Source organism: Cinclus cinclus, chromosome 9 (genome assembly GCF_963662255.1).
Source record: "Cinclus cinclus chromosome 9, bCinCin1.1, whole genome shotgun sequence".
Taxonomy (NCBI): Eukaryota; Metazoa; Chordata; class Aves; order Passeriformes; family Cinclidae; genus Cinclus; species Cinclus cinclus.
This window is the reverse complement of record NC_085054.1, coordinates 27,804,004-27,818,985: the sequence shown is the minus strand read 5'-3', so window position 1 is coordinate 27,818,985 and position 14,982 is coordinate 27,804,004. Positions and strand designations below refer to the sequence as shown.

General features: G+C 34.2%; 1 protein-coding gene across 1 annotated transcript in view; it reads right to left on the bottom strand.

Moving 5' to 3' along the window:
* RIF1 (replication timing regulatory factor 1) overlaps positions 1-14,982 on the bottom strand; it is a 45,072-nt gene that overhangs the window by 24,803 nt on the left and 5,287 nt on the right. Inside the window, exons 6-14 of the mRNA XM_062498030.1 lie at positions 14,181-14,370; positions 12,837-12,929; positions 12,423-12,561; positions 10,914-11,065; positions 9,570-9,687; positions 8,181-8,351; positions 5,529-5,639; positions 4,214-4,276; positions 1,491-1,591 (exon numbers count right to left, since the gene is read on the bottom strand). Of these exons, the coding sequence (XP_062354014.1) occupies positions 1,491-1,591; positions 4,214-4,276; positions 5,529-5,639; positions 8,181-8,351; positions 9,570-9,687; positions 10,914-11,065; positions 12,423-12,561; positions 12,837-12,929; positions 14,181-14,370 (1,138 nt within the window). The remainder of the gene's footprint in view (positions 1-1,490; positions 1,592-4,213; positions 4,277-5,528; positions 5,640-8,180; positions 8,352-9,569; positions 9,688-10,913; positions 11,066-12,422; positions 12,562-12,836; positions 12,930-14,180; positions 14,371-14,982) is intronic.

Sequence of the window (14,982 nt, the reverse complement as noted above, 5' to 3'; positions counted from 1 at the left end):
ATAAAATAGACAATGAGAGAAAATTCACATTTATATGTATTTTATTGATATATAGATAGATAGAATGAGAAAAAAATCACATTGAAATGTATTTTATTGATATATAGATAGAATGAGAAAAAAATCACATTGAAATGTATTTTATTGATATGTAGATAGATATAAAATAATGAGAGAAAAAAATCACATTGAAATATTTTATATATATATATAAAATAGAGAATGAGAAAAAATCACATTGAAATATATTTATATATATCTGTATATATATATAAAAAGTAGAGAATGAGAGTAAAAAATCATATTTAGATATATTTATATATATAGATAGATACAGAGAATGAGAGAAAAAATGACATTGAAATGTATTTATATATATAGATATAAAAAACAGAGAAAAAATCCGATTTAAATATATTTATAGATAGATATAAAATAGACAATGAGAAAAAATGACATTGAAATGTATTTTTCTTATATATAGATATAAAAAAATCGAGAATGAGAAGAAAAAAACCCATTTAAATAAATTTTTCTGATATATAGATATAGATAAAAATAGAGAATGAGAGGAAAAAACAATTTATTTCTCTGATACACAGATATATATTAAAAATAACAGAGGATAAGAGGAAAAAAACCCCCATATTTTAAATACATTCAGATATATATTTTATATATCTATTTATATCTGAAATATAGATATATGTAATAAAGGAGGAGAAAAAAAACACATTTAAGTATATATTTATATAGGTATTTATATAAACCTATTTTTCTGATGTATTTATATAAATAATACAAGACAAGAGGAAAAAAACCACATTTAAATCTATTTTTCTGACATATATATTTATATAAATAAAAGAGGAAAAAAACCAAATTTAAACCTATTTTTCTGATGTAATTATTTATATAAATAATACAAGATAAGAGGAAAAACTACATTTCAACCTATTTTTCTGACATATATTATATAAATAAGAGAAAAAAACCCACATTTAAATCTATTTTTCTGATGTATATATTTATATAAATAATACAAGAGGAAAAAAAAACACATTTAAATCTATTTTCCTGATGTATATATTATATAAATAATAGAAGATAAGATTAAAAAAACACATTTAAACCTATTATTCTGACATATATATTTATATAAATAATACAAGATAAGAGGAAAAAAACCCCACATTTAAATATTCCATTGAGATGGAAACATTTCAAATATTTCAAATATTGAATAATTTCACGACCTTGATAAATAATTCCATTTCCAAATAAAAAAAAAAAACAAAACTGAAACAATTCCCTTCAGTTCAAAAAAATATTTAAAAAAAGAAAAAAAATTTCCATCAAGGTGTCCAAAGTGGTGGGGTTTTTTTTATTTTTTATTTTATTTTTTATTTTTGAAGCACAGGAACCCAATTTTGCTGCTAAATCTGAAAAAAAAAAAGAATTTTTTTTTTTTTTTATTAAGAAAAACTTACCAGGATTTTGTGGGCAGGCAGAGAATTGGATCTCACAGTGTTTTTTAAAGCCTGCAGTAACATGGTCAGCATTTCTGAGCCTTGCTTCTCTTTCTTATTTCCTGAAATAAAGAACATTTCCAGTCACATCCATCACACTTCTGGGGGAAAAATAAAAATTATGGGGGAAAAATTCATTTCTGCTATTTCCTGCAAATGAAAGGTCAGGAGGGGCTCTCATCAATGAAACTGGGAGTGAAAAAATAAAAGGAATTTGTAAATTTTCTGTGGAATAAACATAAACATAAACATGAATATAAATATAAATATAAACATAAACATGAATATAAATATAAATATAAATATAAATATAAATATAAATATAAATATAAATATAAATAAATTTATTTTTTGTATTTCCTGCAAATGAAATGTCAGGAGGGGCTCTCATCAATGAAACTGGGAGTGGAAAAATAAAAGGAATTTGTAAATTTTCTGTGGAATAAATATAAATATAAATATAAATATAAATATAAATATAAATATAAATATAAATATAAATAAATTTATTTTTTGTATTTCCTGCAAATGAAATGTCAGGAGGGGCTCTCATCAATGAAACTGGGAGTGGAAAAATAAAAGGAATTTGTAAATTTTCTGTGGAATAAATATAAATATAAATATAAATATAAATATAAATATAAATATAAATATAAATATAAATAAATTTATTTTTTGTATTTCCTGCAAATGAAATGTCAGGAGGGGCTCTCATCAATGAAACTGGGAGTGGAAAAATAAAAAGAATTTGTAAATTTTCTGTGGAATAAACATAAATATAAATATAAATATAAATATAAATATAAATATAAATATAAATATAAATATAAATATAAATATAAATATAAATATAAATATAAATAAATTTATTTTTTGTATTTCCTGCAAATGAAATGTCAGGAGGGGCTCTCATCAATGAAACTGGGAGTGGAAAAATAAAAGGAATTTGTAAATTTTCTGTGGAATAAATATAAATATAAATATAAATATAAATATAAATATAAATATAAATATAAATATAAATATAAATATAAATAAATTTATTTTTTGTATTTCCTGCAAATGAAATGTCAGGAGGGGCTCTCATCAATGAAACTGGGAGTGGAAAAATAAAAAGAATTTGTAAATTTTCTGTGGAATAAACATAAATATAAATATAAATATAAATATAAATATAAATATAAATATAAATATAAATATAAATAAATTTATTTTTTGTATTTCCTGCAAATGAAATGTCAGGAGGGGCTCTCATCAATGAAACTGGGAGTGGAAAAATAAAAGGAATTTGTAAATTTTCTGTGGAATAAATATAAATATAAATATAAATATAAATATAAATATAAATATAAATATGAATATAAATATAAATATAAATAAATTTATTTTTTGTATTTCCTGCAAATGAAATGTCAGGAGGGGCTCTCATCAATGAAACTGGGAGTGGAAAAATAAAAGGAATTTGTAAATTTTCTGTGGAATAAATATAAATATAAATATAAATATAAATAAATTTATTTTTTGTATTTCCTGCAAATGAAACGTCAGGAGGGGCTCTCATCAATGAAACTGGGAGTGGAAAAATAAAAAGAATTTGTAAATTTTCTGTGGAATAAATATAAATATAAACATAAACATGAATATAAATATAAATATAAACCTAAATATATTTATTTTTTGTATTTCCTGGGAATAAAAGAACAGGATGGGAACTCATCGTTTAAAACTTTTAGTGAAAAAATAAAAATAATTTGTAAATTTTCTGTGGAATTGTAAAAATTTTATTTTTTATATTTCACACATCTATCTATATCTATATCTAAATATAAATATAAACATATAAATATTTTATTTTTTGTATTTCCTGGGAATAAAAGGACAGGATGGGCTCTCATCGTTTAAACTTCTATGAAAAAAATAAAAATAATTTGTAAATTTTTTTGTGAAATTGTAAAAATTTTATTTTTTATATTTCACACATCTATATCTAAATATAAATATAGATATATAAATATTTATTTTTTGTATTTCCTGGGAATAAAAGGACAGGATGGTCACTCATCGTTTACACTTTTAGTGAAAAAAATAAAAATAATTTGTAAATTTTTTTTTTTGTGAATTTGTAAAAAATTGTTTTATATGTCATATATATAAAATATTTCACTGATTCAGGTATCAATTCTGCTGGTAACAGAAATGAAATTTCCAAGTTTCAATAAAAACCTCCGAGGTGAATGAGCACTTTTTGTCATTAAGAATTTGAATTTTGGTACGTTCGAGTGGTGGAATTCTGTGCTCACCCAAAGAATGCTTTTCTGCATTGTTCTGATTGATTTTTCAATGGAAAAGTTGGAAACGTGATGAATATCTTGGATTGTTTTCCTTGGATAAAGGGAATTTTCAAAATAAAAAACAACTTTTACACACCTGCAGAGCACGGAGCAGAATTTCAGTGAGGATAAAAAAGGCACCAGAATCAAGAAAATTTTGATTTTTGTCTCCATTCCTCAGTACTGAAGACTTGAGGAGTTTGTTTTGGTTTGTTTTTCTTTTGAAATTGTTTAAAATAAACCAGAATTATTGATTCAGGCTAAACCCCAAGAGATGAAGCATCAACAATTTCAGGTGCAGATGAAAAATGAAGCACGGTCTGGTAAATCCAAATGAAGAATTCTGGTTTTTACCTGCTTCAATTGCTGCTTTTACAAATCCTGTGATGTCCTTCCAGATGACGTTCAGCAAACAGTCTGCAAGGGAACAGTGCTGGCAGTCAGTGGGCAATTCCAAACAGAATTGAAATTATAAAGAGAGAAATACAGAAATCAATAAATAAAATAAAAACCAAAGCGCAGCTTTAAAATAAATAAATAAAAGGAATAAAATAATTTGTAATAAAAACAAAAGTGCAGCTAAAATACAAATTGCATTAATGGACAGGTAATAATAATGAGAAGACCAAGGCCAAGACCAAGGCCAACAACAAGACCAAGAGCAGGAAAGAAGAGCAGGAAAGAACAACACCAGAAGTGCAGCTAAAATACAAATTGTGTTAAAGGACAGGTAACAATAATAATAATAATAATAATAATAATAATAATAATAATGAGAAGACGAAGACCAAGACCAAGGCCAAGAAGACCAAGACCAAGGCCAAGAAGACCACCAAGACCAAGGCCAAGGCCAAGACCAAGACCAAGAAGGCCAAGACCAAGAAGGCCAAGACCAAGAAGGCCAAGACCAAGAAGGCCAAGACCAAGAAGGCCAAGACCAAGAAGGCCAAGACCAAGAAGGCCAAGACCAAGAAGGCCAAGACCAAGAAGGCCAAGACCAAGAAGGCCAAGACGACGACCAAGGCCAAGACGACGACCAAGGCCAAGACGACGACCAAGGCCAAGACGACGACCAAGGCCAAGACGACGACCAAGGCCAAGGCCAAGAAGACCAGGAAAGAAGAACAGGAATGAACACCAAAAGTGCAGCTAAAATACAAATAGTGTTAAAGGACAGGTAACAGCACTGACAACAGCACTGACAACAGCACTGACAACAGCACTGACAACAGCACTGACAACAGCACTGACAACAGCACTGACAACAGCACTGACAACAGCACTGACAACAGCACTGACAACAGCACTGACAACAGCACTGACAACAGCACTGACAACGGCACTGACAACAGCACTGACAACGGCACTGACAACAGCACTGACAACAGCACTGACAACAGCACTGACAACAGCACTGACAACAGCACTGACAACGGCACTGACAACAGCACTGACAACGGCACTGACAACGGCACTGACAGTACCAGAAGTGCAGCTAAAATACAAATAGTGTTAAAGAACAATTCTGACTGAAGCCAAAATCCAGATTTCAATGCAAGCCAGCTGTACTTTTTCTAACATCAGGACACCACACTGAGTGCTGTTTTTATCTTTCCTTTGCACACCTGATTTCCCAAAAAACATTTCAATTTCATCCCTCAATTCTTACCAGGAACTTCTTTTCCAACAGCAACAAAGCCATCCTGAACAGCATTTATCAGAGTGCTGGCATGCTTGCAAAAAAAGGAAGGGCTGCTGATCAGAGGGTGCTGGAGAGGCTCTGCAGAACAAAAAAAATCACATTTCAACCACCTGTGACTTTGGGTTTTAATGGGGAAAAAGGCCTTAAAAGTAAAGAAGTATTTGTATAAACAAGAATAAAAAAAAAAAAAAAATCACATTTCATCCATTTGTTAGTTTGTGTTTTAATGGGGGAAAAGCTTTAAAAGTAAAAAAGTATTTGTGTGTTCAAGAATAAAAAAAATCACATTTCAACCACCTGTGGCTTTGGGTTTTAATGGGGAAAAAAGCCTTACAAATAAAGAAGTATTTGTGTACTCACAGCATTTTTAACATAAAAAATATCTTAAAGATGACAACACTTAAGAGTTGAAATAATTTCATTCCAGAAAGACAGAATTTAAGGATTATGCAAATATATTTTAAAAAATTAAATATACATATATATATATATACATATACATATATAAAGCTCACACCTAAGCTCAGCACGAGGTTGTTGTGCTTTGCAAAATCCATACCTCGTGGTCCCATGAATTAAATAAATATATATGAGTAAATAAATAAATTTATTAAATGAATAAATATAATATATATGAAATATATATATGCATATATATATAGATAAGAAATTCATAGCTAAACTAAGCATGAGATTGTTCTGCTTTGCAAAATCCACAACTTGTGGTGCCATGACTTAAATAAATATAATATATATGAAATAAATAAATAGAAATATAAAATTCATACCTAAGCTCAGCACGAGGCCGTTACACTTTGCAAAATCCAGGACCCGCAGTGCCATGAATTAAATAAATATAATAATAAATAAATACATATAGATATAAATACAAAACTCCTACCTGAGCTCAGCACGAGGCTGCTGTGCTTGGAGAACTGCAGGGTGTGTGGTTCCACAAATTAAATAAATATAAATAAATAAATAAATAGAAATAGAAATAAAAAAACTCCTACCAAAACTCAGCACGAGGTTGCTGTGCATAGCAAACTGCAGGGCACGTGGTCCCATATAATAAATAAATATAAATAAAAATATAAATATAAAACTCCTACCCAGACTCAGCACGAGGCTGCTGCGCTTTGCAAAATCCACAACTTGCGATGCCATGACTTAAATATAATATATATAGAATAAATAAATAGAAATATAAAATTCATACCTAAACTCAGCACAAGGTTGTTGCACTTTGTGAACTGCAGGGCCTGTGGTCCCATATAATAAATAAATATAATAAAAAAAAAATAAAAATATCAAACTCCTACCCAGACTCAGCACGAGGCTGCTGTGCTTTGCAAAATCCACGACTCACGGTGCCATGAATTATATAAATATAAATAAATATAAACATAAAACTCCTGCCTAAACTCAGCATGAGGTTGTTGCACATTGTGAACTGCAGGGCCCACGGTGCCATGAATTAAATAAATATAATAATAAATAAAAACAGAAATAAAAAAGCCCTACCCAGACTCAGCATGAGGTTGTTGTGCTTTGCAAAATCCATGACTCATGGTGCCATGACTTAAATAAAAATTCATACCTAAACTCAGCACGAGGTCGTTGCACTTTGTGAACTGTAGGGCATGAGGTGCCATGAATTAAATCAATATAATAAATAAATAAATACAAAAATAAAACTCCTACCCAGACTCAGCATGAGGCTGTTGTGCTTTGCAAAATCCATGACTCACGGTGCCATGAATTATATAAATATAAATAAATACAGATATAAAACTCCTACCTAAACTCAGCACGAGGTTGTTGCACATTGTGAACTGCAGGGCCCGTGGTCCCATTTAATAAGTAAATATAAATATAAATATGAATGTCCTACCCAGACTCAGCACGAGGTTGTTGCACTTTGTGAACTGCAGAGTGTGCGGTGCCATGAATTAAATAAATATAACAAATAAATAAATATAAAAATAAAACTCCTACGCCGACTCAGCATGAGGCTGCTGTGCTTGGTGAACTGCAGGGCCCGTGGTGCCATGAATTATATCAATATAATAATAAATAAAAATATAAATATAAAACTCCTACCCAGACTCAGCACGAGGCTGCTGCGCTTTGCAAAATCCACGACTCACGGTGCCATGACTTAAATATAATATATATAGAATAAATCAATAGAAATATAAAATTCATACCTAAACTCAGCACGAGGTCGTTGCACTTTGTGAACTGTAGGGCATGAGGTGCCATGAATTAAATAAATACAATAAATAAATAAATAAAAATATCAAACTCCTACCCAGACTCAGCACGAGGCTGCTGCGCTTGGTGAACTGCAGGGCGCGCGGTGCCACGAATGAAATAAATATAATAAATAAATACAAATATAAAACTCCTACCCAGACTCAGTATGAGGCTGTTGTGCTTTGCAAAATCCATGACTTACCGTGCCATGAATTAAATCAATATAATAAATAAATATAAATATAAAACCTACCCAGACTCGGCACGAGGCTGCTGCGCTTGGCGAACTGCAGGGCGAGCGGTGCCACGAACGAAATAAATATAATAAATAAATACAAATATAAAAAATCCAAGTCCTACCCAGACTCAGCACGAGGCTGTTGTGCTTTGCAAACTGCAGGGCCCGTGGTCCCCGCAGGAAGTGCAGCAGCATTTCCACGCCCAGGGTCTGGATGGAGGGGAAGGGCAGCGCCGCTCCGCTGCTGCTCGGGGCCAGCCTGGGAGTGCCCGGGCTCCCAAATGGGAAAGGACCTGAGAGAAGGGACAGAATTCCACAATTCAGGGTCCTGCATCCCAGGGAAAAGCACCAGAGTCACCCAGGAAAGGGAAGGCTCTCACCAGCACCGACGTGGTTTTATATCGTAATAGAAATATGAAATAATAGAAAGTAATCTAGATATAAATTATTGGAAATTGTCACCTAATTTAACCAAATTTAACCAAATTCCCCCAATAAAAGGAGGGGTCTCACCAGCACCGACACGTTTTTATATCATAACAGAAATATGAAATAATAGAAAGTAATCTAAATTATTGGAAATTGTCACCTAATTTAACCAAATTTAATCAAATTTAACCAAATTCCTCCAATAAAAGGAGGGGTCTCACCAGCACCGACACGTTTTTATATCATAATAGAAATATGAAATAATAGAAAGTAATTCCTCAAATCCAGGGAACTTTCTAAAGAAGGGAAATTCCTCAAATCCAGGGAACTTTCTAAAGAGGGGAAATTCCTCAAATCCAGGGAACTTTCTAAAGAGGGGAAACTGCTCAAATCCAGGGAACTTTCTAAAGAGGGGAAACTGCTCAAATCCAGGGAACTTTCTAAAAAGGGGAAATTCCTCAAATCCAGGGAACTTTTTAAAAAGGGGAAATTCCTCAAACCCAGGACAACCCTGAGGCTGAAATTACAGCAGAATAAAATGGCACAAGCCAGGGATGCCAGACTTCCAGAAACTTGGAGTTCTTTATTAGATATTTAGATTTAAAGCTCAAATATGTGGCTTGACATGTGGTTAAAAGCATTAAAATTCCTGATGGATCATCATCACTGGGCAGGGTTTGATGGGATATTGGGAAGGAATTCCTGGCTGGGAGCAAGCTGGGATAGCTGGAGGTGTCTCTGGATGAGATTTAAGGTTCTTCCCAACCCAAACTATTCCAAGAATCTCTAAAAATGCTACAGAAATAAAAGGGCACACATATAAACTACCACAAGTATCAATATATGAAAAATAAGATTTCAAACCAGAGCTGCCTTGCAGCAGAGAACAAAATTCAGGATATTAAAACCACTCCTCAAAACTGTGATTGGAACAACTTTTTAAATAATGACTGCAGCAGTTTTATTTCACAACCACGCAGAAAAAACCAACGTTTTCAAGAACAATAATCACAAAGGGAAAAGCAGAAACACGACCAACAGAAGAGATGGAGCTGTGCAATTTCAGGTTGATTTTTGAGTACCTGATTTCTGCCCAGGGGTTGCTGAGCTCAGGTTGGGGTTGCTGGGACGGGAGGGAGTTCCTGGCAATGCAGCAGCAGGATCCACACTCAGGGTACTCTGGATTAATGGGACACAAACCTGGAAAAAAAAGGGATCCCAGCAAAAGCTACAGCAAGGGCTAGGCAGAAAAAGTCATTTCAGATAGCACACATGGGGCTGCTGCTGTACACAAATATTTGAATGTTTATAATGAAGCAGAAATGTCTAATCAAACAAAAATCCCTGTTGGATGCAATAAGATTTTAATAAGCCTAAGGAAAATACTTTTCTCTCCCTTGATTCCCATCTTGAAGATTAATTTAATTAAATCCAGGTGTTGGATAGAAAGTGGTCAATTCCACTGACAATGTGACCAGAAATGAACACCTGCACCATTTTTCTTTTTGTGTTCCTAAATAATTATTGTCTTTTCCCATATATATGAGAAAAAAACCCAACTACGGTACTTTGCTCAGCCTCTTCTGAGCCCACAATTCCTCAGCAGAGGGATAAAAGGGTTTTTATTTAACAAATTTATCCAGACTGCACTCAGGGAGATTTTCAGGGATGCCCATAGCACATTCCCACAAACTCTCCAACATTTTGGGGTTGTAAGTCCCAAATATTCCTTTGAAGTCCTTTGCACTGACAATGTGACCAGAAATGAACAGCTGCATCATTTTTCTTTTTGTGTTCCTAAATAATTATAGTCATTTCTCATATATATGAGAAAAAAACCCAACTATGGTACTTTGCTCAGCTTCTTCTGAGCCCACAGCTCCATGGTGAAAGGTTAAAAGGGTTTTTATTTAACAAGTTTATCCAGACTGCCCTCAGGGAGCTTTTCAGGAATGCTCACAGCACATTCCCACAAACTCTCCAACATTTTGGGGTTGTAAGTCCCAAATATTCCTTTGAAGTCCTTTGCACTGACAATGCGGCCAAAAATGAACACCTGCACCATTTTTCTTTTTGTGTTCCTAAATAATTACAGTCTTTTCTCATATATATGAGACAAAACCCCATAGTTATGGTACTTTGCTCAGCCTCTTCTGAGCCCACAGCTCCATGGTGAAAGGATAAAAGGGTTTTTATTTAACAAGTTTATCCAGACTGCCCTCAGGGAGATTTCCAGTGATGCTCACAGCACATTCCCAGACTCCCCAGTATTTTGGGGCCGTGAGTCCCAGATATTCCTTTCCAGTCACCCACAGGGACAAAGCGGCTCCTTGAGGGAGTCTGATTTCAGCAGCACACCAGGAAGGGCTGGAGCAGGAATATTTTCAGGACCCAGAGGGGGTCAGGGCTGCTGGGATCCCTGGTACCTGTTCAAAGTTGGAGGGCAGGTGAGGTCCCAGTCTCACCAGCAGGTACCACCACACCTCCAGCTTGGTCAGAGCCAGAGCCTCTGTCCTCACGTGGATGGAGCTCAGGGGCTGCATCAGCAATTTCAGCCTTTTAGCACTGCACAGGATGTCTGGGAGAACAAAAAAAGTGCATTTTTAAAAAACAGAAATGGTTAAATCAAAGCTCAGCAACATGCAATTAAACCCTTGTGGGTTTTTTTTTCCTAATGTCTTTAAATTTAATTAGTTTGTAAAAATCAATCATGTCTATTTTTCAAATTCTCCTGCTGTTCTAATTATTGCCTGGAATAACTCAAGTGTTTCCATTTAACACCAAGATTAGAAGTAAATTTTCTGAATTTCAACCTTTATATTTTTTATTTTATTTCAAAAGGAGGGTGGATCCAACCCGACCCATTTTGGGATTTGTGACAAACAGAAGAAATTCCCTCCTGCCTGCTCTGCTCATCCCATCTGCTCCAGGAAAAGGAAAATCAAATACTGAGATCTTCCTTCAGAACCCAGAGCAGCACAATCAAGGTTAAAAAGATTGTATTTTCACACAGGGCAGACTGAAAAAAACTTATCCAGATCCAGGTTACACCTTTAAAACAACTTTAACACCTCTGGAATCCTGCAGTGTTACATTTCTCCAGTTAAACCATCCAAAAGAAAAGATACACAAAGTTTTAGTCTCTATTTCACTGTTTGGATCAATTATAGCACTACAAAACGAGATTGACTCATTTTATTCCATTTATTTGGATCAACTGTAGCACTACAAAACGAGATTGATTCATTTTATTCCATTCTGATCAATGATAGCACTGCAAACCCAGATTTATTCATTTTATTCCATTCTGATCAATGATAGCACTGCAAACCCAGATTTATTCATTTTATTCCATTCTGATCAATGATAGCACTGCAAACCCAGATTTATTCATTTTATTCCATTCTGATCAATGATAGCACTGCAAACCAAGATTAATTCATTTTATTCCATTCTGATCAATGATAGCACTGCAAACCAAGATTAATTCATTTTATTCCATTTATCTGGATCAATAGTAGCACTGCAAACCAAGATTGATTCATTTTATTCTATTCTGATCAACTATAGCACTACAAACCAAAATTTATTCATTTTATTCTATTCTATCTGGATCAATGATAGCACTACAAACCAAGATTTATTTGTTTCATTCTATTTCTTACACTCCCAGAAAAATCAGAATACAACAAACAACCAAACTATCACCCTGCCTCAAAAACAAAACAAATCAAGAAAAAAAAAAAAAAAAACCAACAACAAAGCCCCAAAACTTGAATTTCAGCAGTGCACAATGAATTTTTATGCACCACTACATGGACATCCAGTGGTACACACAAGAATTCATTGACTACTAACAGAATATTTTTTTTTCCAGTTATGTATTAAAGCAGGTAAAACAAGTTAATTTTTTTTTTTTTAATTTTTAAATTTACCTGGATTTAGGGCAAAATTATCAATGAGGCTCTTCCATGCAATAAAAGCAATTTTCTTCACCACTGGGGAGCCACTGCGGAACCCCAGCTCCTCCAGCTGCAGCAGGGAGTTGATGAAGCTTCCACTACGATGCAAAGTCTGAGCAGGAAAGTAAAAATTCAAAATTTCTGCTGTTAAAACCTCCTTTTTAAAAAAAAAAAAAAAAGTTTTATTCTCTATTCCATTTATCTGGATCAACTGTAGCACTGCAAACCAAGATTTATTCATTTTATTCCATTTATCTGGATCAACTGTAGCACTGCAAACCAAGATTTATTCATTTTATTCCATTTATCTGGATCAACTGTAGCACTGTAAACCAAGTGCTTTTTTAATAAAGAAAAAAAAAAATGATTTGCTGCTTTTGTGGTTACCTTTCCAAGCAATCTGACAAACAGGGGCCACAGCTTTAACACGAAGGTCTCGTTTTTGGCAGAAAATAATTTCTGGAGTTCGGAAATTAATTTCTGCAGAGAGAAAGAAACAGAATTTCTACAAGAAATAGGTTTTAAATATTCTAAAAACTATTCATACCAATGTCTGGGGACACAACCAACCAGAAGGATTGCATTCCAGCATTTGCCAATTTCTTTTCCCCACTCCATTTCTTCCCTCCCCACTCACACCACTGACATCAAGTCACTGCCAACACACAGAAAATTGAATTACTGTCCCCCAACAGCCCCAAATTGTGTCTGCCATCCCCTTTGTTGCTGGGTACTTTTTCTGTATTTCTTTCCTCCTCCACTCCATTTCTTTCTTCCCCCACTCATTTTTTCTCCCACTCATTTTTCCCCAATTTTTTTTCCCCCAATTTTTTCCCCGCACTCTTTTTTTCTCCCCCACTCTTTTTTCCCCACTCATTTTTCCCCCCTCCCCAGTCAATTTTTTTCCACTCATTTTTCCTCACTCATTTCCCCCCCACATCAATTTTTTCCCCCACTCATTTTTCCCGTCAATTTTTTTCCCACTCATTTATCCCCAGTCAATTTTTTCCACTCATTTTTTCCCAAATCATTTTTCCCCACATCAATTCTTTTTCCCCACATCAATTTTATTCCCCACATCCATTTTCCACCCCACTCATTTTTCCCCCCCTCATTTTTTTCCCACATCAATTTTTCCCCTAACTCATTTTTTTCCCCCTCACTCATTTTCTCCCCCTAACTCATTTTCTTCCCCCCACTTTTTTCCCCCACTCATTTTTTTCCCACATCAATTTTTCCCCCCCCACTCATTTTCCCTCCCCCCACTCATTTTTCCCCCCACTCATTTTTTCCCCCACTCACTTTTTCCCCCCACACTCACTTTTCCTCACTCATTTTTTTCCCCCACTCATTTCCCCCCCCACTCATTTTCCCTCCCCCCACTCATTTTTTCCCCCACTCATTTTTTTCCCCCCATTTTTCCCCCACTCATTTTCCCCCCCACTCCTTTTTCCCCACTCATTTTTTTTCCCCCACTCATTTTTCCTCACTCATTTTTTCCCCCCACACTCACTTTTCCCCCCACTTATTTTTCCTCACTCATTTTTTCCTCCCACTCATTCTTTTCCCCCATCAATTTTTCCCCCCACTCATTTTTTCCCCCCACTCATTTTTTTCCCCCCACTCACACCACTGACATCAAGTCTCTGCCAAGGCACAGAACATTAAATTACTGTCCCCCAAGAGCCCCAAATGGCCCCGGGAGCCCCAGAGGGCAGCAGTGTCACTCACTGTGCTCATCAGGTGCTCGGTGACCGCTGCCACCTCGTGCTGCCTCTGCAGGAGCAGGGGCATTCCCATCTCCAGGGCAGTGGCTCCTCGGAGCTGCACTTTGGGAGCTGAGTGCACAACCAGGGGCAGGACCAGCTTTGCCCACCTCACTGCCTCTTCTGCCATCTGGGATGGGGCTTGTTCCACCAGGCTGGGTGAGAAAATAGGAAAGGAGGGAAGATGAGTGAAGATCAAAGAAACAAACGAGCTAGCAACAACAAAAACAAAACAAAACAGAAAAAAAAAACACAAAACCAAAAAACATACAAAAAACACACAAAAAAAAAAACAACAAAAAACCCCAAAAAACAAAAAACCAACAAAAAACAAAAAACCCCAAAAAAACAACAAAAAAAACAAAAAACAAAGAAAAATAACAAAAAACAAAAAACCAAACCCAAAAACAAACAAAAAAAACCAAAAAACCCAAACAAAAACCAAAACAAAACAAAAAACAAAAAACCCCAAACAAACCCAAAAACAAACAAAAAAACCAAAAAACCCAAACAAAAACCAAAACAAAACAAAAAAAAACCCCAAACCCAAAAACAAACAAAAAAAACCAAAAAACCCAAACAAAACAAAAAACCCAAACAAACCCCAAAACAAACAAAAAACCCAAACAAACCCAAAAACAAACAAAAAACCAAACAAACAACAAAGAAAAAAACAAAAAACCCCAAACTCCAAAATAAACAAATAAACAAAAAAAACCCACAAACAAACAACAACAAAAAAAAAACAAACAAAAAAACCAAACAAA